At 43.8% G+C, this 23,675-nt stretch overlaps 1 protein-coding gene across 7 annotated transcripts in view; it reads left to right on the top strand.

Moving 5' to 3' along the window:
* The window catches only part of OPCML (opioid binding protein/cell adhesion molecule like), a 1,082,947-nt gene that overhangs the window by 994,920 nt on the left and 64,352 nt on the right, over positions 1–23,675 (top strand). For 3 of the 7 annotated variants that reach the window (XM_072822751.1, XM_072822755.1, XM_072822749.1), the window contains 5 exons: positions 1,142–1,279; positions 1,694–1,814; positions 2,108–2,259; positions 3,173–3,199; positions 17,118–22,730. In XM_072822751.1, the coding sequence (XP_072678852.1) occupies positions 1,142–1,279; positions 1,694–1,814; positions 2,108–2,259; positions 3,173–3,199; positions 17,118–17,218 (539 nt within the window). In that variant the 3' untranslated portion in view covers positions 17,219–22,730. Of the gene's footprint in view, positions 1–1,141; positions 1,280–1,693; positions 1,815–2,107; positions 2,260–3,172; positions 3,200–17,117; positions 22,731–23,675 lie in introns of those variants that run through there. The other 4 variants (XM_072822750.1, XM_072822753.1, XM_072822752.1 and 1 more) reach the window with 4 other exon arrangements.

The following is a 23,675-nucleotide window of genomic DNA, read 5'->3' as shown; positions in this document are numbered from 1 at the left end:
ATGCAAAGGACTGTCCTTCCTGGCCTTTGTGTTGGCTGAGTTTTCACTGGAGCCTGGTGCTTTGACAGAACTGAAAACATTTGGGGTTTCAAGACACAGAGTCTGTTCTCTTTGCACTGAACCCCACACGGCGTGGCAGGGGTGGGGTGGGGGGATAAGGGATAAGACAGAGGGGCCAGGTTGTTGTAAGACATATAATGGTGTTTGCAAACAATGTACATTTTGTGACCCCACAATATTTTGGATCATGAATTCCAAGCTTCACAAGTGCCTAGGAATAGGGCCTCCAGGCTCTAGGCTCTAGGCTGTTCTAGTAACCATGGATCCATCATTTGGGGCTACCACATTCATTTTATGTTGGCAAACATTCATTGAGCACTTAATGCATAGCAGTTATAAAATGCTTCTGTATTCATTCTTTCTCCAGTTCATCTTCTCCAGGACATGTTGAAACCAAACCAACCGATTTGTATCTCTCTGTATTAAACTATTAGATGGACATTTATCCTAGAAGTAGTTAGTAGTTTGTATGTTCTGTAGCCAAAGGAGGTGGACAGAGGGGGAGGGATAATCTCAAGCAGGCTCTACACCCAGCGTGGCTCCCAACTAGAGGCTGGATCCTGTGACCCTGAGATCATGACCTGAGCCAAAATCAAGAGCCAGACGCCTAACCGGCTGAGCCACCCAGGCACCCGGCAAAAGAATTTCTACATAATGAAAAATTAAGATACCCATACTAATATACTCTAAGGTTATTTCCACATTTTAAATTATATTATCGATCAGAACAAACCTCTTTAAAATATCAAAGTTTCATAATGTGCTGGGTATTTCACACGTATTCTCTTAGTTAATCCTCATAATATCAGAAACATAATGAAAATCTTTTCTTTTCAAATGGTCTGAAAAGTTAAAGTGAGTTGGACAAAAACGCAATGACCCAAGACTCAAGCAGAGAATTTCTTTTCCCAAATGCTGTACTATTTGGTCAACATGGTATCTTATACCCTTTGACTGGATGTTCAAACGCCATTTTTACAGCTTTTTTGTATTCCTTCCCCTACAAGCTCAAGATGTGACTATAGTTCCGTCCCTGGCTTCACAGTTTCTTGATTGTTTCTGTCTCTTTCTTTCCTCCCAGAAGGCCAGGGTTTTGTGAGTGAGGATGAATACCTGGAAATCTCTGACATCAAACGTGACCAGTCTGGGGAGTATGAATGCAGCGCCTTGAATGATGTGGCCGCACCTGATGTGCGGAAAGTAAAAATCACTGTAAACTGTGAGTTGACCCATTGTCAGGAAGTTTCAGGGAAAAAGAGAACATAGGGACTGAGGGAACAAGCTGGTCATGGCAATGCCATATTCTGATCACCCCAAATTGTTTCCAACAGGAAAATACTGTCTCAGACTGCTTTGCACCATGACTGTCCCCATTTGACATTTTGCCCCTGGAGTTTACCTGTGCCCATCAGAGCTTTTAGCTAATGGGGAGGATTGTTTGCTTTGAATTGGTTAGAAGGCTTGAGAAGATGCTGGAGTAAATGCAATATCCTCAACCCAGAAATTCTTTTCCCAAAATAAGCAGTTATTTCCTGGGAAGGTGGGGGTGGCACAAGAAATCCATTTGTACAGCAGGTGACTCAATGTGCCTTTCATCTGTTTCATGAAATCACTCTGCATTTTCCTCCTGCAGACCCTCCCTATATCTCAAAGGCCAAGAACACTGGTGTGTCCGTTGGTCAAAAGGGTATCTTGAGCTGTGAAGCCTCTGCAGTGCCTATGGCTGAATTCCAGTGGTTCAAGGAAGATACCAGGTACCTCGAAAATGGGAATAGAGCATACCTGATGCAGAGCTGATGGGTCATTCCCCACATGGAAAGGGAATGATAAAAGAAAGGGGAAAGATATGACAAAACCAAAATGGATTAGTCCCCTTTGTAAAAGAGACTCCTCTTAGAGCTAGAAACACACAAACAAACAAACATCGAGGATGCTGGCGAGTGGGGAAATGACCTCGTTTCAGAATCTGAGATTAGTTGTAGGGATCTCTGTCTGCTATTTCACACTAATGGTAGAACCAGACCAGCAATACCTTCTCTTATTGCAGGCTAGCCACCGGCCTGGGCGGCGTGAGGATTGAGAACAAAGGCCGCATATCCACTCTGACTTTCTTCAATGTTTCAGAAAAGGATTATGGGAACTATACTTGTGTGGCCACAAACAAGCTTGGAAATACCAACGCCAGCATCACACTGTATGGTGAGTGCAGGAAGCCTGGATGCAGTGGGCTCGGCCAGGAGGGAGAGCTCCGGGGCTGTGGAGGGAGGAAGGCTCGATATGCTTGGCCTGTGTCCATCCATACTGCTCAACCCACCACCCTTTGATACAAAATGCTTCTCCCTATCATTCTCCTAAGCATGTGATACAGTGATGTTTGCAAAGGGATTGATATCTCCTGGTCCATTGAAAGGCAAGGTTTGCGCCTTACAAAAGGAGTAAACCCAATTCTGAACCAAGTTGAACAGTGGTTGCCGCAAAGAACACAGAACCGTGGAACAGTTCAACTGTAGTATCTAAAGGTCTGCGGGGTTAAGCTAGAAACAATTTTAAGATGCCTTCTTAGGAAGACTCTGTGATTCTGGGGGTTATAGTTATAGATTTCAACCGACTCAACTCCTGCCATCATGATTCTCATGTTGACTGCCATGTCATGTTCTCCCTCATTGGAGTGGATGGAGCAGTAGTCTGAGTCCTCATCAAGACAACTGTTCTGTCCACAGCTGAGCATCAAACCCTTCTCTGAAGGTCTTTCCCTCCCATATGGATGGAGAGGTCTCCAGAGCCCTGACTGGCTCCCTTGGAAGACCTTATCTCTCCCTCCCTCAGCCATCCCCCATTGCTACGTCCATGTCCTTGTGCAACACTTCACACCATGTGCCAGGGCCAGCTCGTTGTGATATTTTGCGTGTATATGTATTTGTCTATTTGCTGAGGTTTGGTTAGAGGTGAGCGGGATGAGAAGGTATTCATTTTCCCATGTGTATCTCAGACCCTGAACGAGCTTTCAGCGTTGACATTAACGAAACTTTGTCCACCAACCATCTGAAATGTGTGATCTATGTCTTTTGTTTTCTCTCTGCATTGTGTGTGCATTGTGCTGTGTGTGTCTTAGAAATAAGCCCCTCATCAGCAGTGGCAGGTGGGTACAGCATGTTCCTTCCTTCCTCTGCCTGCCTGAATGCCTTTGCTTTTGAATCTAAGCCTACTTCAAAGATAGGCTTGCCTGCTCCACCTCCCCGACTTATTTGTCCTTAGTAGATAGACTTCAGGGGATTTGGTTTGCACAGTTTAGGTGACAAGCATGTAGAATATGATGGCTTTCACATACACACTCATGTCAATACATATTTTGGGGAAGGGGTTTTCCCCCAAATCGATACACTTTGACTTGGTGGCCTGTAAAATAGATGAGTATTCTCCTACTTTTGCACATAGCAGCACCAAGGGGAACTCAGCCCAGAGATGAAATGGATTATCAAATGATGGTCTCCTTGGGAAAGTCACCCTAGTATGGACATTCTATTCTTTTAGCTCAAGGCAAAAAGGGATAATGAGTTAATTCTACAAACTTCATTTTAAAATAGAAGTATTGGGGGTCATTATTCATAATAATAGTAGTAATATCCACCATTTTCCCAAATATTTACTGGTTTCTAGGCATTATGTTAGTACTGTACAAAGAAGGTTATTAAGTCCATTTTAATGACAAGTAAGACTAGCGAGGTTAAGTAGCACTGAAGTACATGTACCCGTGAGTAGGTGCTAGATGAAACCCAGAATGGGGCCCTCCATCAGATCCTGGGTGCACAGGGTGTGATGGACACACGTGCACACTCACATACTCGCATGTACCATTAGATGAAGCAGCAGCAGGTGCCAAGCTGTGCTTCCAGAGGCAGCAGCCTCACAGCCCTACTTCCCTGTAGTCCATCTCAGTCACATAAAAAAGTGGATTTTCCAGACCTGGAGTCAGCTCTGTGACTTTTCATAGCTCTGGAGCTAGGACAACCACAGGCCGTTAGTGCTGCCCAGGCCTTGAGATCTGTGAATGTCCATGTCTTGGTCTTGATAAAACTGAGGGAAGGGTAGGATGAGTATGATACTCTGACCTCATTCCGCCATCACCCTGTCAGTGGGGTCATGTGGGGTATTGAATGTGGTCAAGAGAGGAATCTTGGACTGACAACCAGGTAATCTAGGTTCTTGTGCCTCCCTACCACTAACAAGAAAGGTGTGTCATAGCAGATAACAACAGCAAAGGTATACTAAGACTGTAGTAGCCTGCTGGGCGTGCCATGACAAAGTCTCATCGGTTGGGTAGGCTTAAACAACAGAAATGTGTTTCCTCACAATTCTGGAGGCCAGGAGTCCAGGATCAAGCCAGGAAGATCTATCTATCTGTTTTTTTTTGTGACGGCTCTCTTCTTGGCTTGTAGATGACCCCTTTGTCCTCTCCTGGCCGTTCTTCTGAGTGTGTGTCATCTATAGAGAGATACAGACAGAAATGGCAGAGAGGAGAGGAGAGAGGGCTTTCTCGCATGTCTTCTTATTAGAACCCTAATGCTATGAAATCAGAGCCCTACCACTTAACCTCATGTAACCTTAAGTACTTCCTTGTAGGCCCCATCTCCAAATACACATTGGGGGTTAGGTCTTCAACACATGAATGTGGGGAGATATAATTCAGTCTATAGGGAAGCCATAGCTTCATATCCCAATTCGGCCAGCCACATGCCAACCACTTAATGTTGCTGAGCCTTACTGTCCTCATGTGTGCTATTGGGATAGCGATACCTTCTTTAGAAGGCTGGTGAGAGGACGGTGTAGGTCTTACAGAGAGAGAGCCTGACAGGTGTTGTGTTCAGATGCATGACTTTGAGAACACACAAAGTCTTTGGGCCTCATCTGACTCAGCTAAAACTGGGGTGATACTTCCTGGCCTGCTGACTGTCATTGTGAATTACCTCTAAGACAATGTCTACCATGGAGGCATGACAAACTGGAACTGTTGTAGGAATGCAAGGTACCACGGTTACTTCTGCTGCTTGCCCACACTTGTGACACAGCCCATCTGATCACTGCTTCCCTTGGTACGGCTGCCAAGAATGTCGCTTGACTGGACTGTGCATCCCTTTCTTCCAGAGTCTTTCGTGCCCTTTACTGCAGCACCACCAATCCTTGTAATCCACCCAGCCTGCTTCACCTGGTTGGTACCCACTGACCTTGCAGCATCCCTTCCTGAGGGAAGCCTTCCTTGACCTCTATGAGTAGGTCAGTCCTCCGTTGTACACCCTCTCACATGATAGTTCTGAAGGCTCTCTTACCAAGGGCACTCACTCGGATTCATTCAGCAAGTACCTGTCAGTACCTACTGCAAATAGGGCACTAGCACCGTTCTCAGTGAGGAGGACACAAGAGTCCCCAACAGCTACAGTCCTTGTCCTAGAGCTCCACTTGCTAGTTGCAATTATGCAGTTTGTTTGATTAAAGCCTTTCCTTCCTTTAAGCCTGTGTGCTCCATGAATGTAGGGACCATGTCTGGTTTGATCCTTAGAACCCAGCACACAGTAGTGGGTCAGAAAAATCTTATTGAATGACTGAACATGTATATAGAGACTGGAGGGTTGTGTTGGCATTGCCAGCAGCAGGAGTTCAGATGCCAGGGATGAAATATGGCAGGATGGAGTAGGGTCTATAGACTCAGAGCTTCTCTGAAGCCAGGCTGTGCTGCTCACTGGCTGAATGGCTCTGGGGGAGGCAATCTCAGTGCCTTATTTCTTTCATCAGCACAAGTATTTTAGAAAAGATGTCCTATGATTATCTGACACTATGCCTGACAGGAAATAGGTAACACAAGATCAGAATGACATTGTCCAGTTGACCCACCCTTTCTGCTGGCCATCAGTGTTCCTTCTAGTTCTCAGTATTCCCATAATTATGGCTAACTAGTGTTACCAACCACTTACTACATGCAGAGCCACTAGACTAGGTGTTCTACGTGTTTTATCTCATTTACTGACCCTAGAAAGTTAGTACTGTATTTATCTCGATTTTACAGAGGGTGAAATTGAGACATTAGGCAGGTTACTCAACTCATAGTGGCTTACACATGTTTGAGCTGAGATTTTAACCTATGTACTATGGTTCCATTGTCTGAGCTCTTTCTCCTATTTTGATCCAACTCACCATACTTGGCAACCCAACATGGACATTGGTGGATGTCCTTCCAGATGGATACCCATGTCAACAATTAGCCTGCTTGGACCCATTTCCCACACCAGCATCTCCCGTCTTCCATCTAAAATCTGAACCCATTCTGTAGTAAACATAGGGGTGCATAAATCTTTTTGAATTAGTGTTTTCATTTTTGCTGGGTAAATACCCAGTAATAGAATTAATGGATCATATGGTAATTCTTTAAAAAAAAAAAAAATTTGAGGAATTCTCATGCTGTTTTCCACAGTGGCTGCACCGATTTGCATTCCCAACAACAGTGCATGAAGGTTCCTCAAAATAATTTAAAAAAACAAAAAAGAAATCCGAGCCCATTCTTTTAAAGGATGATTTTTTACATTTACAGCCCATATACTCATACTTCCCCGATACACCCCCCACCCCTACATATGTCCCCAGGCATACCTTGGTGTTTGCCCTCAAAGACTATAGAATTGTTTTTGGAGACCCTTTTGACTCTGCACTGTGACCCCATCACAACACACAGTCATAACAGGTCTCTTGCACAAACACATCTTTATCTATTTCCTACCAACATGCAAAGAACAAGGGGAAGTGGGATGAAAGCAGTTTCAAAAGAACACATAAGACAAAGCCTGTGAGCCAGTGGGCTGGCGGGCAGGTTGAGGCAGGGTGTGATGGGGCGGGCGGGGAGAGACACGCAGGTGGGTAGGCCACATGCAGAGACAAATCAGTGGTTGGTGCTGACATGAGGTGTTTCTTCCCGGCATGCTTGTTGCCGCCCCTTCAAAAGCCACAGCGACAGCACAGGTCAGGGAGGCAGAGTGCAGCTCAGAGTGTCACTTGCGACCGCCCATGTGTGCCTTCGCGCCTGGCCCCCGCGGTCCTGGGAAGGCACCAGAACACTGCGAGAGCAGGAGCAAGGAAAACGGTGTTCTGGTCCCGACCCTGCTTCAAACAAAGCAATGCTCTCTGTTCCCTGGTTGCCTGTGAGATGTGAGAACAGAACAGGATGGACTGACTCCCAGCGGAGTGTTCTGGAGGGAAGTGGCAGTGGAGAGACAGCGCTGGTGACAGGTCTCCAGGACTGTCACCCGTAGCCTTGGAAATGGTGGCAGCTAAAATGCTGCTTCTGTGGGAAAGCCCCTTGCTCTGAGCACAGGGGAGGGCAACTGATGGCAGCACCGGCGCAGGCGGCTGGGGCGGCGGGCACCCCGGGGCGTGCCAGGCTGGGTGCTGCAGAGGCCCGGCCCTGGCCTCTGGGAGGCTGCCCCCTGCTCCCGGTGGCCCGACCCCCTTCGCCCGAGCCCCCGCCCTGAGAGCACACGGGGCACAGGTTCGGGACTTGGTCACACAGGCACTGCAGAGTGCCAGGCGGCTGGTGACCCAGGTCAGGCCTGGGCTCCTGGCACTGGTGGGGAGGGGCGAAAGGCGCAGACCACGCAGAAGGGAGGGCTGCTGCACACCCCAAAACAGGCTGCTCACATCTATCTGCGAGATCGGAGCGATGCACAGGAGTTACGTTAAGAGCTAAGCATCAGGACGAGGGACGACTGGTAGGAACCTTGTCCTTGCAAGTGAAGAGGGCAAAACATGCAAGTAAAGGCAGCATCTGGCTCTGGGTTTTCCTTAGGCGGTGCCCCAGCCCCCCAGAGCAGCCGGGGCTCGGCCTACCCCACGGCCCCCCACAAGCCTTAAGGGCAGAATCTAGATTTCCTTTTGTTAATGGCCATGCTTTTGCTCTTCAAACTGGATTTCCTTCAGCTATGGGCAGCACCAGCAAACTCCTCTCAGGCTCCACCCTTTGCTGCCTGATGCCCTGCTCCCCCGGCGACCGTGCACCCCCGTGGTACCTGTAGGCAGAGCTTTGTCCCCCACCCCACCCCAACACGCCCCTCTCTCTGCTGGCCTTCCCCACTCCTTTTTTTTTTTTTTTTTAATTTTTTTTTTAAATTTTTATTTATTTATGATAGTCACACAGAGAGAGAGAGAGGCAGAGACATAGGCAGAGGGAGAAGCAGGCTCCATGCACCGGGAGCCCGACGTGGGATTCGATCCCTGGTCTCCAGGATCGTGCCCTGGGCCAAAGGCAGGCGCCGAACCGCTGCGCCACCCAGGGATCCCCCCCACTCCTTTATTAAGGTGTCCTAACGCGCACACCTTCTCCCAGCTGCCTCCAGGGGCCACCCGAGGAGTGGGCCTGAGGCCTTGTGCCAACTGTCCTACATCTCCTCTAGCTTTGTCCTCCAAACCTCTGACAGGGACAGTCCATGTTCCCATCTCCTCCTCAGGCACCATCACACCTTGGTCTGCCATGCTCTGTCTCCCTCCTAAACCCACCCAAGTCTCAGCTCCAGACCCCCCTCTGACCCCCAACACCTGCTCCCGGCTTCTGTGATACACACCCAGGTGCTGACTTCCTTAACTTTCTTTCTCAAGCATGTTTCTCACTCAAATGCACACCTTATCTTCTCGCCTAGGCACTCTCACTGGAATCTGTCCATTCGTCTGACTTCCTCTGCCCACCCCTTTGAGCTGGAGGCTAGGAGTCCCCTTATCCACATCCCCTTATCCTTCAGGTCCTCCCACTGCCTTCCGTGCACCCACCAGGGTAAACCCAGAACACCACTGCCATGACACGTGTCACCCTCTGATCATGCTACTTCAGGTCTTTCCATCCCTCCATCAATTCAGATTGAGTTACAAAGGGGAGCAAAGTTCCCAACCCTGTACAAACAGGTCAGTGGACAGTTAACAGTAAAATAATGGGATGTAATAAATGGAAAAGCCACTAGCTATTAAGTGTCAGCCAGACGCTTGAGGTCAGTACTGTTATTATTCCCACTTCAAAGAAGAGGAGCCTGGAAGGAAGTGACAACACCAGGTTTTGCATCTGGGTCTCTCTGATCTTCACCTCGTGTTTCTTGCCAACCCACGTGCATCCTAGGTCTCCCCGTAGGCTGTAGGGTCACAGATGGAGGCTTCTACCCTCTTCTCTGTCTTATAAAACTGTACTTATCCCTTAAGGTTCCACTCAATGTTACCCTGTCCGCAACGTGATTCTGAGCCCGCTGGAGAAGTGCTCGTCTGGTGGGCTTTCAGGGCAGCTTATATTTTGTTTGTATTTGTTTCTGCACTTAGAGGATGTAGCTCTGTATCTTGCAATGGTTTTTGCCCAGGAAACATTGGTTGCATTAATAAATATAATTCCCAGTCAATCGGGGGCATCAGGGAAAGTGTTACACAGTGCAAAACTCTCCAATAACCAAAAGAATCCAAACACTCAAAAGGACTCGTGGTCTTCTACCCACAGTGAAACCAAACTTCTATTTCTCTGACACTTTCCCTTGCATTCCAGCTTCCATATGTCTTATTTGGAATGGAGGGTCCCCTTCCCCCCCACCCTGGGTCTTCCTTCTGAGGGACGCTCTATCAGACATTCCAATTCACTGCTTACGAAGACGTTCATCAAATGATTTCTTCTTGCAGAGACAACAAAAGCGGCACATATTTGTCCGTTTCCTGCTGATAATGTATATGATTTTTTTTTTTTATTTTCCAAATCCACAATTTAAATCCAGGTGGGAGGGAATGAGTCAGAGAGAAATACCATTGCTTTTTTGGCTGATGAAAGCAGCGTAATCATTTGTATTTTCCCCAACCTGCAAAATGTCAACATATTAGAAAAAAAAAAATGCAGACATTTCACATTTCATTCCTGATGAGGTTCCTTGTCGTTCCCGTGCACCCCACCCTCCTCTATCTGAATCATTGACATCTGGCTATTAGCCTAAGCATTTAGAATCTAACACTGAGCATTCGGGTGTGCTGATGTCAGCACACGAGCACACACACAAGAGCTTGTGGTTCGGCATAGACCAAAGTCTTGTCTCTTTCAAGTTTGTGATGAGCTGACAGTTTCGAATTAACTTCTGATGTCAACTTCTGCAGCTTTTGTCTTTGTGGTACATACAAGCCAGGGAGAGCTGGAGAGAACAAAACAAAGATGGCTGCCTTTCTTGGCCTCTTTCTTTGCAAGTCTTGGCGCTGGAGAGCCGGGTTCACCCTCCTTGTGAAACAACACAGTGCCATGTTTTCCGCTGTAATTAAAGACAATGGAGGAAGAGTTCGCTTTGAAGGGAAATGAAGCGCCTTCATCAGCCAGCGCTGCTGAAAATAGGTTTATGTTTCACCAACAAGTGTAACGCATGCATCCTCTAATTAGATTTCCTTGCTCCTCTTTTAATCACCAAGAACATCATTATCCTTTTGGTTCCTCATTAGGAAGGTCACATAGTTCATATTCATACTTATAAAAACCTATCCAAATTTCAGAACAAAACTGTATCTTCTTACACTTCAGATACCTCATTGATCTCACTGTGCGATCACCAAGTTCAACTTGCCTGTGGGCTTTTTTCTTTCTTTTCTCTTTTAATGTGATCACCCTACCACCTGCTATTTTAGTAGAATTACAGTGATACACTCTAAATGTTGCTGAAGAACCATGCCATATTTTCATGGCAGTCATGGAAAGGAAAAGCCGTGACACATTTCAGTACCTTCGTTGCCATTTTTAAGCTCCAAATCTCTTCTGTAAGCCTAAATATACTTGGCGGGGAGCTCTGTGCTGGGTTTGGGTACTTTGGGTTTCAACACCTACTTCTGCAGAGGGTGATGGGCCACCCCTCAAATGCCGCCACATACTCTTATTTGCAGGGTAGCTGGGCCTCAGGCTGGTTTTAGGTTAAGCCCTCAATCAAATTTGCTTTTTAAAAATCTGATGTTGAGTCTATTTAATTTAGCAACGTAAGTCGTCTCTCCACAGTGGATTTTATTTTATTTGTTTGTTTGTTTGTTTCTTTGTCTCCTTCTCCCAACCTGCTGTGCTTCACATCTGGCCATATATCTTCCCCCTGGCCCAGAACTGCACATGCCAATTGACCTTCATGCCACTTACCATTTCTGGAATTTATCTCTTCATCTCCCTCTTCTTTCTAAATGCTAAAGACTAAAGTATTTTTTGTCTGCATATCTGTCCCCAAGGTATTTTGTTGTCATTCACAGTTTGTTTTGTGGCTTTGCGTCATCATTTCAGCTTCTATTCTCAGGGACGCTCCACTTCCGGCATGAAGGAAACAATGCTTAGCACTGAAAGGGTGGAGGAGGGACTGGATCAGGGGAAAGGGCAAAAATACACATTCTCACTTCCAATTTATCCCTGACAAATATTTAATTAAAGCTGATATTTGTACCAGCCATTCTAATTGAACTGAGTCACTGCTAACCATAAAAAATGATTCCTGAAATGGGGCAAATGCCCAGAGTTGGGTCCCTTAATATATTTGCTTCCTTAGGAAGCTTTTGCCTGTGGTTAGTAGCTACATCAGGTCTTTTAAGGAGTGACCAGGTCACTTGCTTGCTCGCCATAGCCAAGTTTGCTTTCAGCTGGTGTTTGGCAAATGTCCTTGAGAGCCTAGTATTCCACAAGGTCTCTTTATTTAAAACTGGATCCCCACAAAAGATCCTATTTTAAGGACCAGCAGTTATTGTCCTGGCTCTAATTTCCCTAGTGTTTATTCATCTTTTACTCCTACTCAGTGATCTCACACATCATCTTAACTAGTCCTCAAAGCAACTGTACAAGGGGAGATGAAACTACCCCTCCCCATTTTATACATTAAAATTAAAAAAAAGAAAGAAACTGTTTCAGAGAAGTTGACGGTCTTGTCCAAGGTGATCCTGCTAGTGAGTCCCAGAGCCAGAATTCAAATTCAGTCTTCTCTATTAAATTTAATTCTCCTAAGACTCCAATTGGAAAGGTGTTCCTGAGATGAAAGGGATGCTGGTTATTTGTTCCAAATGGCTTTCTTCTTAGACTCTGGGGGCATTTAAAAACTTTCCTTCCTTCCTTCATTCCCTCACTTTTTCCTCCTTTTCCTTTCCTTTCCTTGCTTTCCTTCCTCTCTCCTTTTCTTCCTTCCCTTCTTCTTTCAATTGTTTGTTGACTGATTTAGACTAGAAGAAAGGATATCCCAGGTCTTATTAAAGTATAAGCTCTGTGAAAGCAGAGACTGACTTTCTCTCTGAAAACAGAGACTGGCTCACAGCAGCTTCCCAATCAATACTCGCTGAGTGAATGCGGTGGCTTTGAGGCTAGTGCGGGGGTCCCTTACCCTCATGAGACTGATCCTTTGCCCTTGGACCTTGCATAGAGCATAGCTTTGGACGTCTCCCATCACCCTGCTCAATGCTCCGTGTCTTCCCAAGCTCACCTCACGGCCAACACCCTCTCTCAGCATCCCCCTATCTCATGATCTCATCTCCTCATTCTGTTACCAGAAAAACCTTGCCACACCTGAAAACAACTTCAACTATTTGGGAAAAATTGAAATAAGCCAATATTAGCTTCAACTAAGAAGTGTGAGGTGGGGGTGGAGGTGGCGATATGAAAGCTCCACAGCAATGGTTACCGTGATCACCTAACTACATTGTACCAGCTATTACACTAATCACTCTGACTCCTTATCCTGTAAACTCAATATTATCACCTCTATTTTCAGTAAGAAAACTGACAGTACCTGGTACGAGATCACATAGCTGGCATGCCACAAAGTCAGGATTTAAACCCAAACCGGTCTGCCTCCAAAGTTGCCAGGATTGGTACACTTTTATGGTGGTCAGTGACTTTACCCCAAAGGATGTTTAGGGCTACAAGAACAAGACAGTAAAGCCAAGAGGTACAAGTGCCTCCAAAACCTTTCCTAAGGTTCATAGAAGACACATACTCTACTTGTTCATTTGAGGACACCATTCCTTAGACATTCGGTCCCATCTTTTCTTCAAATTCTCATCCTTTGACCAGATGCATTTCAGGGTTAGTTTTCTGTAGCAGAACACACAATTGAAAATTCAGCTTATGTTTTCAAATTCTGGATTCTAACTTTGAGATAAGAACTAACTTTCTCCCTATTTCCACCAAAATGGAGGAGGAAAGGGGAGGAGGAGGAGGAGGGGGGAGAGTAGGGGGATGATGAGGAGGAAGGCACCACTTGAATTCCTGACCATGTTTATTGAAATTATAGCTAGTATTATGCTGTGTGCCAAGTACTTGGAGAAGTCCATGTAGCTGTTGTTACCTGAAGAAACCAAGGTATAGGAAAAACAGAGTCAACTGGACATCTGAAGCTATGTGTTCAGGCATTAGTACTACCCCTGCTCAGCTGTTCCTGAGTTCCTCCAGTAGCATGCCCTTCCCTTAACAGATTCATTGAGCTAACATTTGCAAAAGCCTCTTACCAGCCTAAGGGACCAAAAATGAGCCCCAAGTGTTCTGGAACCACACCAATTAGCTGAACAGTGGTAATCAATATTAAAGCACAAAGAAGCTCATGACTAATCAGGTGAGTGTCCTTACCACACAGAAACCCTACGGGAGAGACCCAAACTAAGTGCTTTATTTTCCTCATTAGCAGTAGAATCAGGGTTACTGCAATGATGCAATTAAAAAATCAGTTCATAGCTGATGGCTTTCATCTCACATTCCTCCAACCTACAGAGTGGTTCGCAGATGTGAGCTCTCCTTCCTGCTCTCAATAAAGTTCAAGAACCCTCCTATATGTCCTTTGCGGTCCTGGAATTTAGCCCACCTGCCAAATCTCAAATGTGGGCAGGATATATTTGAGGGAAGCAATGCTAATTTTAATCTCTATTATATTGGATTACATTAACTCATTGGTCAGGCTTGTAGATTGCTCGTAGCCATTGCTCATAGATTGATGGACTAAAGACACTTTGGCATTAAATTGCCATGTTATCTGATACATAAAGCAGGGCTCCTCATACCTGTAAAGAATAAAGCTCCTTGAAGCTGCATAGAAAATGTGACCCCAGAAAAGGAAATTGGAGGACCCGGGAATGTTTGGTGCCCACTTGCTGTCTTAGGAGGTGACATGCCAAGGGGCAAAAACCCAGTTGTACCAACTGGAAAAGGCCATCTGGCTGTTCACCAGCTGTCCCTTCTAGTACCAGATGTAGAGTTTCCATTCATACAATAACTCAAAATGCTAATAGGAGAAGAGCCTTCGAGGTATCAATCCCAATCTCTTCTCCTTTTGTAGATGGGGAGAAGAGGGGATACCTGTCAGCGAGGGAGCAGCAGAATCACATAAAGAAATTGGGTCTCCAGATGCCTAGGCAGTTACTCCTCTCACTACGTGTTGCTGTGGTCCTTGGAAAAGATGCACAAAGGGTCGTTTTCCACAGAAAGGATGTAGAGCTGTAACAATCAAGGGTGCTGACTGTATAGACAGTGATTCAGTTCTACTCCGGCTCTGGGTGTATAAGCTGGGTTGCCATAGCAAAGCACTTAACTGCTTTGTTCTTTAGTTTCTCCATTTATAAAATGGGAATGCCAGTAGTACACACAGCTCATAGTGCTTCGTGGAGATTAAATGAGTAAATACGCATTTAGCATTTAGAATCACGCTTGCCACCTAGAGAGCACCATGTAAATACATGTCACCGTCATCATCCTAAGCAAGCTGAGCACCCTTTATGTCTGCTAAGTCACCCTCACAGTTTCCACTCTCTGGAACACTCAACTGAAGTTTAACTGTGGCTATAAACCCTCTGCCCGATTGGTAATGAACATCTTATTGCAACTGCCACACACCACCAGAGATCCTCATTTGTCTTTATGATTCTTCCTCCTTTTCTCTTTGTACCTCACCCTTCATGCTTTGCCTTCCTCATATACTGCTTTTTTCTGCTTTGTTTTAGCTATATCCAACCTTGTGCTGGTAGCATGACAGCCACAGAAATGCTTAAATACTGGTAGAACTTGGGATAAAGTGATTCCTACTGAAGATCTCTTTCTCCCCAGAGTGGAGCTTATTAGGCCTTCAGTTATTTCTTAAATTAATATCAGCATCATGAAGTAGACAAAGACACACCCACCCACACATACATATGATTAGTTTAATATACATCGTCGCTCTTTATCTACTTATAGATAGATCTCTTTATCTCTTTATCTATATATCATCTATTTGATAGAATCTTCAAGGAAACATATGTCTTATAAATCTGCATTGTTCACTTCTTTATAAACTCATTAAAAAATCTTAATCATTCATCTTTTGAAGAAGACAATATAGAGAATTACCTTGAGCTCCAACTTGGGCATTTTTCAACTCGGTACATTCTGTAGGCCAGTATGGTTCCTTAAGATCTATGTCTTGACTGATGGAGGCCCCAGAGTCAGGCTACTTTTCATAAATATGTATGGAGCCTTCATGAGGATGATAGCACTGGGCTTGTGCCTGGATCCTGTCCTTGTCTGTGAATACTGTCTAACAAAAATGCAGAGCAGCATGAGCCAGACTCTCAAGCCAGCAAGTAAATGTGAATTTTTAGTCAGTAGAAGAATTGTGTACATTGGAAATCAGAGGAAGGAAAGGTATCCGTGTGAAAATTACTGGACTTGGAACAGTTATGTGCTCATTGCTGAAGTGAGAGGCCTATACTCCCCCAGGCAAAAGGTTTGTATCCCTTTTGCTAGGAAGTCCCTTCCTAGGCAGGACATGGATCCACAGCATCACACTGACAAGCAAGCCAGATGACTACAGTTCTGTCTTGAGGAGACCCTGCACCAACTATGCTTCTTAAAGTAATCATGCTTATTTCCAATAAGCCAATTTGCATCTAAAAGCATCAGAGAAGCCCTTCCTGGCTTGAGAAGGCAAAAGGGGCATGCCTTCTCAAGCCAGGGGTCTTGTCTGTAACTCCTTTTCTTTGTCACTGGCTCTCAGGAATGCCTCTTGATGGCTTCTCACCCAATGTCTTATACTTGATTCCATGTTCCCTGGAATATTCTCTGCTTGCTACCCACTGGCCTTACTTATGACTCCAAATTCCTATGGCTTGCAAATAAAGGTGATGGAGGAAAGCAGAGGTGAAGTAGACCCTGATACATTTGCCCTGAGTCCTCAGAACAGGCTAGAACCATCCCACTTCACATGGTTTGTCTTCTCAAGGGTGGCAGGTGAAGAGAAAGGAGTAACACTTGTGACTCGATGGTCTCGTTTAACAATGGAGTATGGGTGACTCACTGGAGTGTGTAAAAGGGCCAGAGAGGCCAGAAGAAAGGGTAATTGCCATTAGGTGGCAATTTGGACAGAACACAGAGTCTTCTTTGTGGCCTTCAGAGAGGCCTTGCTGACTGCTGTGACAAACCCAATCATAGTCTTTAAAACTCTGGAGTTTAATTATTGATTCTTCCTCAGCTACTTCTGAGGGAACCTCCACAATACCCCAGCTACACAGAATGAGAAGTTGGCCACACCAACACTGAGCATCCTGTTGCTCACAAAACGTTTCCATTCCTCTTTCTTTCCCCTACGTGCTTCTCTCGGCTATGGACTGTCTCCATGCCCCATGCCTGCCTTCCCCCTCCTATCCCTGTCTGTTCTGGACACCATCCCCACAGTTAGAGGTACTGCTTTTGAAGTGACAGTCAGGTCCTGCCACTACCACTTAGCCCTGTCTGCTGCCCTAACTTTTCAGCCCATAGGCCTAACAAAATGCCAATGCCTCCCTCTACCCCTTTTGTTTTTTAAACCACAGTCTTTGAGAGCAGGCTACAGTGGTTAAGGTACTTCAGTGAATCGCCCTTTTTTGGGGTTTCTAAATAATTCCAATGGGTGTTTTCCATTTATCCAGCTTTGGAAGGATCGATTGTGGGAAGTGGGAGATGGGGGAATGCTCACAGAGAAGCATGTCTATATTTATGCTTGTCAGGGAATAAGTATGGTACCCTTTGGGTGCATGCTAATGGATCTGTCTCTCTTTCCCCTACACAGGGCCTGGAGCAGTCATTGATGGTGTAAACTCGGCTTCTAGAGCACTGGCGTGTCTCTGGCTATCAGGGACCCTCTTTGCCCACTTCTTCATCAAGTTTTGATAAGAAATCATAGGTCCTCTGAGCAACGCCTGCTTCTCCATATCACAGACTTTACTCTACACTGCGGAGGGCAAACCAGTTTGGGCTTCTTTTTGTTTGTTTCTGTTCTTCTTCTTGATTTTTTTTTTGGGGGGGGTTGACTTATTTGATTTTTTTTCCTCCAGTTTGAATACGAGTGGGGTTGGGAGGAGGGGTGGGCAAGATTCTACCATATGTAGGATAATCATTCATTGGTGTGTCCAAAAATGGAATCTGTCCCTGCTACCTTGGCCCTTCCCTTTCTTCTGCTCCTCTTCCCATCATCATCAGTACCAAACTCCCCCCAACCCCACCAAACCATAAGCTCCATTTGGGCAAAAACGTGCCTCATGAGAAACACCCTGAAGACACAACTTGACTTATAATGTAGTGCACAGCAAGAGTTATATCCAAGTGTCCTATTATCTGTGTCTTTTAAGCTTTGGGCCATTTTCCTTATTATAATGTACATATCCCTCCCTCCATGCTTATTATTATCTAATTACATTCGGGTTCACATCCTTTCTTTCTGGGAAGATATCTCATCCATATATATATATATACACACACACACACACATACATACATACACATACATGTACATATATACATACTTATATACATATGTATGTGTATGTGTGTATATAAACATATATACACATATGTGTGTATATATACATATATACATATATATATGTGTATATATACATATATATGTGTGTGTATATATACATACATATATATGTGTGTGTATATATATACACACACATATATATGTATGTATATTCTGTTCTCCTTCTCTAACCACTCTGCCCTAACCACTTTCTCCATCAGCTATAAGGGTTAGAGGTTTGGGGCTATGCACACACAACTCAAAAGAACGTTAAGAAGTCACTTGACCAAAAAGGGGGAAGCAGTTTGAATTTAGTATTTCTCTTTAAAAAATGTTGTCTAAGTCATAAAAAAAAAAAGATCCATAGATGGCTGATTATTTAGAGTTTATCAAGCTATTGAAGTAATCATGTGGTTATCCATCTACTCAATTGTCTGATTTATCTTTCCCTCCAATTATCCACCCACCCATCTTCCTCTGTAGCAATCTATTTACTCTGCTTATCAATCTATCAATGTAATTATCTAATGCTTCTTTCTATTTCTTTCCTTACTACTCACCATCAATTCATCACCATATTAATTTCTAATCATATCATGTCTATTCCTTTTGTATTCATTTCTACTCTACCTTCAGCAGACATTGGCATCTTCAAAAATACTTATCAACTTTCATATGAAAGCCAATGGTCTCACAGGCTAACAACATAGAAAAGCAATATGTCAAGGACTTTTTGGAATGTGGTATCCTATCCACCCAAAGTAGATGCTATTAACAGATGGACCAAAGTAACAATCTAAGGATCAGTCACTAACTATTCCCAGAAGAGACTGTTTCTAAAAGCATCTTCTTGGGAAGCAGATCAGCCCTGGAAAAACCTTGATCAATATTGTGGGGTTTTTCCCTTTCACACTTGAAAGACCAAGATGGCAACCTTCATATTTCTCTCAGCCTTTCAGGCAAGTGTATGTCAGAAATCTATGGGACTTACTCCATGGCTGGATTTTCTTAGTAGCAAGAATATAGAGAGAAAACACTCCTCTGTCCCTGCGGTGTGAAGAGAGCAGTCCACCCGTCTGAGTACAATGACTTCAGCTATTGTCTCCTCCTTGCTCCAGTTTTGGTTTAATCTGTTTGAAAACTATCCAGTAAAAAGCTGATGGAAGCCAATTACATGGCGGGTATGTTGACAACTCTGGTATTTGTTTCAGGAAGCTCTTCTGAGCTGAGGGCACTTGAGCGACTGACTTAATTTCCAAGCACTTGATTAACACAACACTGCAAACAGGAGGGGAACATGTAAGTGACACACAATTTCCTCTGATACAGGCTGCTTCTCCAGTGGCTTTGGGGAAGAATGTCCTCAGTGTTCCATGTTCAAAGCAGATCCAGCAGACAAACAAGAGCTGACAGGACTTTTCTGCATCATCTCTTGGAACAAGAAGGACTCAGCCAGCAAGGGTGCCTGGAATCCAAAAGAACGGCATTCAAACCCATGCAAAGTTGTGCCCCTCTTTACCTGTGCCACAAGGACTGACCGACTGAGAAGATGAGAAAGAAGTATCAACAGTGACTATCTCACAGACCTGCCCTGCCTCAGTTGGAAAACGTTCAGGTCCACAGTCTAAAAAATAATAAATACGAGCTTTATAGAGCTCCATTCCCTTAATGCTTAATTGATCTTCTTCCTCCAATATAAATGGCCTCTTTGTTTTGTCCATAATGGCACATGAACATGACATACACAGTGGGGGAATATATACTTAGATATACATTCACGCATAAATAGATACATAAATACAAAGGTAGGTAGTCTTGGCATACAAAAAGCTCAGCACTTTGATAATAGTTGGAGCTGGTGCGAGTGGAATTAATATTACATTTGCCAGCTGTAAACAGACATCTGCATTTCCTAGTGAGCTGCCAGGAGCCAGATTCTGGGAACATAAATGATGTGCCAAAAGCAGTGTATTGATTCCAAGTTCCAGGGACAATCATGAGCAGAGGCAAAGTCAGAATTAAAGGTCGGACATCGATGTTTTAGATCTGTCATCACATTCAGCACCTGGAGTCGGGTTGGTGTCAGACATTGTATGGGAATTAAACGTGTCATTTGAGTGTTCCACTGATAATAAATGTGTTACTTGGGAGTAAAAATAAATGTGGAGGCTCTGGGGAGTAGATGGTCTTGGAGAACATAGTGCTTAAAATGGACAAGCTATACATATTCTTCGTGCCAAGACTTGTTCTAGAGGAAGGGACCCATCCTTCTTTGACTGGGAAGATCATCAGAACCTTTTGAACACAATAATGAGGCTGAGTCTCAGAGTTATCATGGAACTCTGTGCTGCCTCCTTCCACTGGATACCGGGAAGCATTTCTGGAGATTGCCTATTCCAGCCATGTTTCAGAAAGAAAAAAAAAAAAATCCTACAGTCAATCCTCAGCTGGGATAAAGAAGACCAAGTAAATAAGACCCGAGGAAACTGGGCACTGGGAAAGAAAATGGTTCTTCGTCACTTTAGATATACTCCTGCTTCTGTGTTGTTTGGGTTACTTTTGTGGGGATGGTTCCATAGAACAGTAGCTGTTACCCAACATTTGAAGCATATAGAATATTAAATGCTTACTAGAGACAATATCTACACTCACACATGCTTTTCCAACTTCTCATATGAAGGGCGGATGGATAAAGCCTCCTGGATAGTTTTTTTTCAAGGTGCCAATGGTAGGCATGGGGGTAATGGGCAAAAAAGAAGATAAACAAAACTCTGAGCAACCTACAACTCTTCATAGGTTTTCCACATGGGAAGGAAACCAAATAAGACTTATCAGGATATTAGGCGAGAGAAATTCAGCAATGTAGTTACTCTGAAAACTTCCCCCTTCCCCAAACACAATTAATATGTATTTCCACCAAAGTAATGCCAATGAAAGTACTAGTGTTAAGGCTCTGGCCAAGCTTGTTTTTCAGTAGTTTAATGTCAAGTGCCTGATACAGTCATCTGCAAGTCTAAGCAAGTGTGTTTAGTTTTTCTTATTTTTGTTTTAACTGGGGGGAGAGGGGGCATATAGGTGAGCAGTGGTCAAAACATGCACATGTGTTATGCAAAGGGCATGGTATACGGCTGTTCTGCAGTTGTGCTAGGTGGAAGAGAAGGAAAGGTAAGGCTTTGTATCAAAAAGAGGCCTTGGTCTTTGTCCCCTGAAACTTGTGCCTCATACTTAGATGATACATTCTACAGGTTGGGCAGTTTCTTCTCAAAACCTGGGTAGGAAAGTGTGCTTTGGGACTCCAGAAACTCCACCACCAAGGCTAAATGTAAGGACCCGTTTCTGCATGGAATCAGTCAACTTGCTCTCAACACGGAGGTATTACCCAGTTCTGCTTATGTTGGAAGGACTCATGTGAAAAGAGCAGAGAACCTCAAAGTGCGAAGTCAATCTCAAAGAAAACTTATCGCTACCATTGCATCAGGAGCAGCTGTAAATGGAAAGCTCTAGTTGTGGTTGGCACTTCTGGTACCAAAGGGAATGTTTTCCCCTCTGGAGTTGTGTATGGATATCATAAGCCCCATTGGTAGAAGGAAGGGAGGAATGACTCATGATGAGGTGGGATATGGGGGGTGGGGTGGGGTCAATTTAACCCTGAGCTGTCACCTGGAACTAGCCCACTTCCCCTCCCATCTTCCCTCTCAAAATTTCTTTAAAGTTTAATCTATTTGAGTTGGGCGAAGGAGCATAAAATTCTTCTTGTTGGTAAATTCACCTTTTAATCTTTTTTCTCCAACAGTGAGAATGTTTTGTTTTCCACACAAGCTCTATTCCTAGACACTTACAACCAATCACCTCTTCTTCTATCCAAAGCTTCCCTTTTGATTTTAAGACAAATACATTTCAGTAGTTGCAGTAAAACTTCACAGGTGTGTAAGTAGGAAAGCAACATTTTCAAAAGATACCATATGATGAGAACTCCTAATGATCACTAAAAGCAAACAAATAAAAATGCCAGTCTCATTTCCCTCATTTCTTACTTAAGAGAAGAGAAGTAAATGAAAGGAGGATGAAATAGATTTGCAATTAAAAGATGGGGTAGAAAGACAGAGCTGAACCAGTGCAATTTAGCCTTCAGGTGCGGGATCCTCGGAGTCCAAAGGAATGTGGAGTGGACTTGATTAGGCACCATTGTCTTCATCCTGAAAGTAAGCAGCTAAGCCTCATTTCCAGTATTTTGAAATAGCTTCTTTTTTGTTCCTTTCAATGGTGCCCTTTTAAAGGCGTATAGTTGTTCCACGCCACTGAGTGGAGAAAGAAAGATTGTGAACCCTTTACTATCCTTCTAGGGCCACATTCTATATTATTGGCAGATTTATAAGGATATCAATAATAGCAATGATAAGTAATAATAGCTCCCTTGTGTTAGTTAAAGGGAGCATTTTTAATCATTCAAAAATTTTTGTGACATGTAAAGTGCAGTTGTGAGGAATGTGTGGGTGTACGAAAATGTATCTGTCAATTTCAGAGTCCTCTAGATTAAAAAAAAATTATGACTTATCAATGGTGCCGTTATAGCTGTGTCAGACGATGGGTGTGCCCATTCTCACAATTATCCTTAAAACAAATCTATGTTCAAATGCTTTAAAAAATTATCACATGATACAAGAGTATAACTTCTAGAGTTCTTTTTCGTTTATTTTCTTTCTTATTTTTTCCTTCAAAAATCAATGAAGACTTGATTTCTGTCAATAATTGTATTAAGGGTGAATATACTACCTGAATTTTGTGCATGTTACATTGTAGTTGTAACCTTTTCTAATTCAGGATGAATACGAGATGGTTGTGATTGTGCAGTGTATCAATAAAGTTCGAAGAAATTTGTAACTTTTGGGGGGCTGTTTATTAGGACATCTTACTGGGTATCCAGGAATGGAGAAAAGTAAGCAACGCTTTTCCCATATGCTTCTCCCATATGTGTGTTTTAGGCTTTGGAGAATAGATGCAGTCAGAAAACTGAGTTGCCCCTGCCCCTCTATCTCTCTCTCTCTCTCTCCCTCTCTCTTTCTCTCTGACTCTCTCTCTCTCTGTCTCTCTCGCACACACACACACACGCATACACAATGAGTATAAGGCAGTCTAGGTATTTTCTGTATTATACCTATATATCAAATATCTATGCCATTTACAAGTAATATAAAATGTAGCTGCAGCCTCAAAGTCTAACTTTCATATTGACCTAAGCTAAAATGAAATCAGGAGAAGTTTCAGAAAAATATTGACCAGATTTTGCTCAGTTTGGACACTCCTTAACAGTTCCTGTGGCTTGAATCCACTGAATTAAGAAACACTTAGACAAGAGTAAGTATGAGAACCGAAATATGGTAATTATGTTGTACATTTATTCTTAAAAGTGTATGCCATTGGATTGTTTCTCCACCTTAGGTTTATTGTGGTATACATATGGGAAATAGCCTAAGAAAGAGACCTGGTGAAGAAGCTCCTTTCTTCTGATTGCTTTTTCAGAAACAGATGTCTCTTTGAAGAAAACACCAACACCTTTACCTTCATCATATTCCTACCTGCTTTTCTGAAGGGATGGATATTAATCTCTTTCCTACAACTCAGCTAGTTCTCTTTATGCATCAGCTAACCCTTCTTAGCTCTACCATTAACTAAATATGTGATCTTGGACTGGACACTTGACCTTGCTTTTCTTTGATTCTTCATCTGCATCATTTCTGGTTTTATACTTGTTGGTATGTTCTAGTTCAAAATTCTCAGGACAGTTTTTGTTTCTCTTGTAACTATTAGATTTCACAAGACTACTCC

The sequence above is a fragment of the Canis lupus genome, chromosome 3 (genome assembly GCF_048164855.1).
Source record: "Canis lupus baileyi chromosome 3, mCanLup2.hap1, whole genome shotgun sequence".
Taxonomy (NCBI): domain Eukaryota; kingdom Metazoa; phylum Chordata; class Mammalia; order Carnivora; family Canidae; genus Canis; species Canis lupus.
Note: the sequence above shows the minus strand (reverse complement) of the source record. Positions and strands in the feature narration are given on the sequence as shown.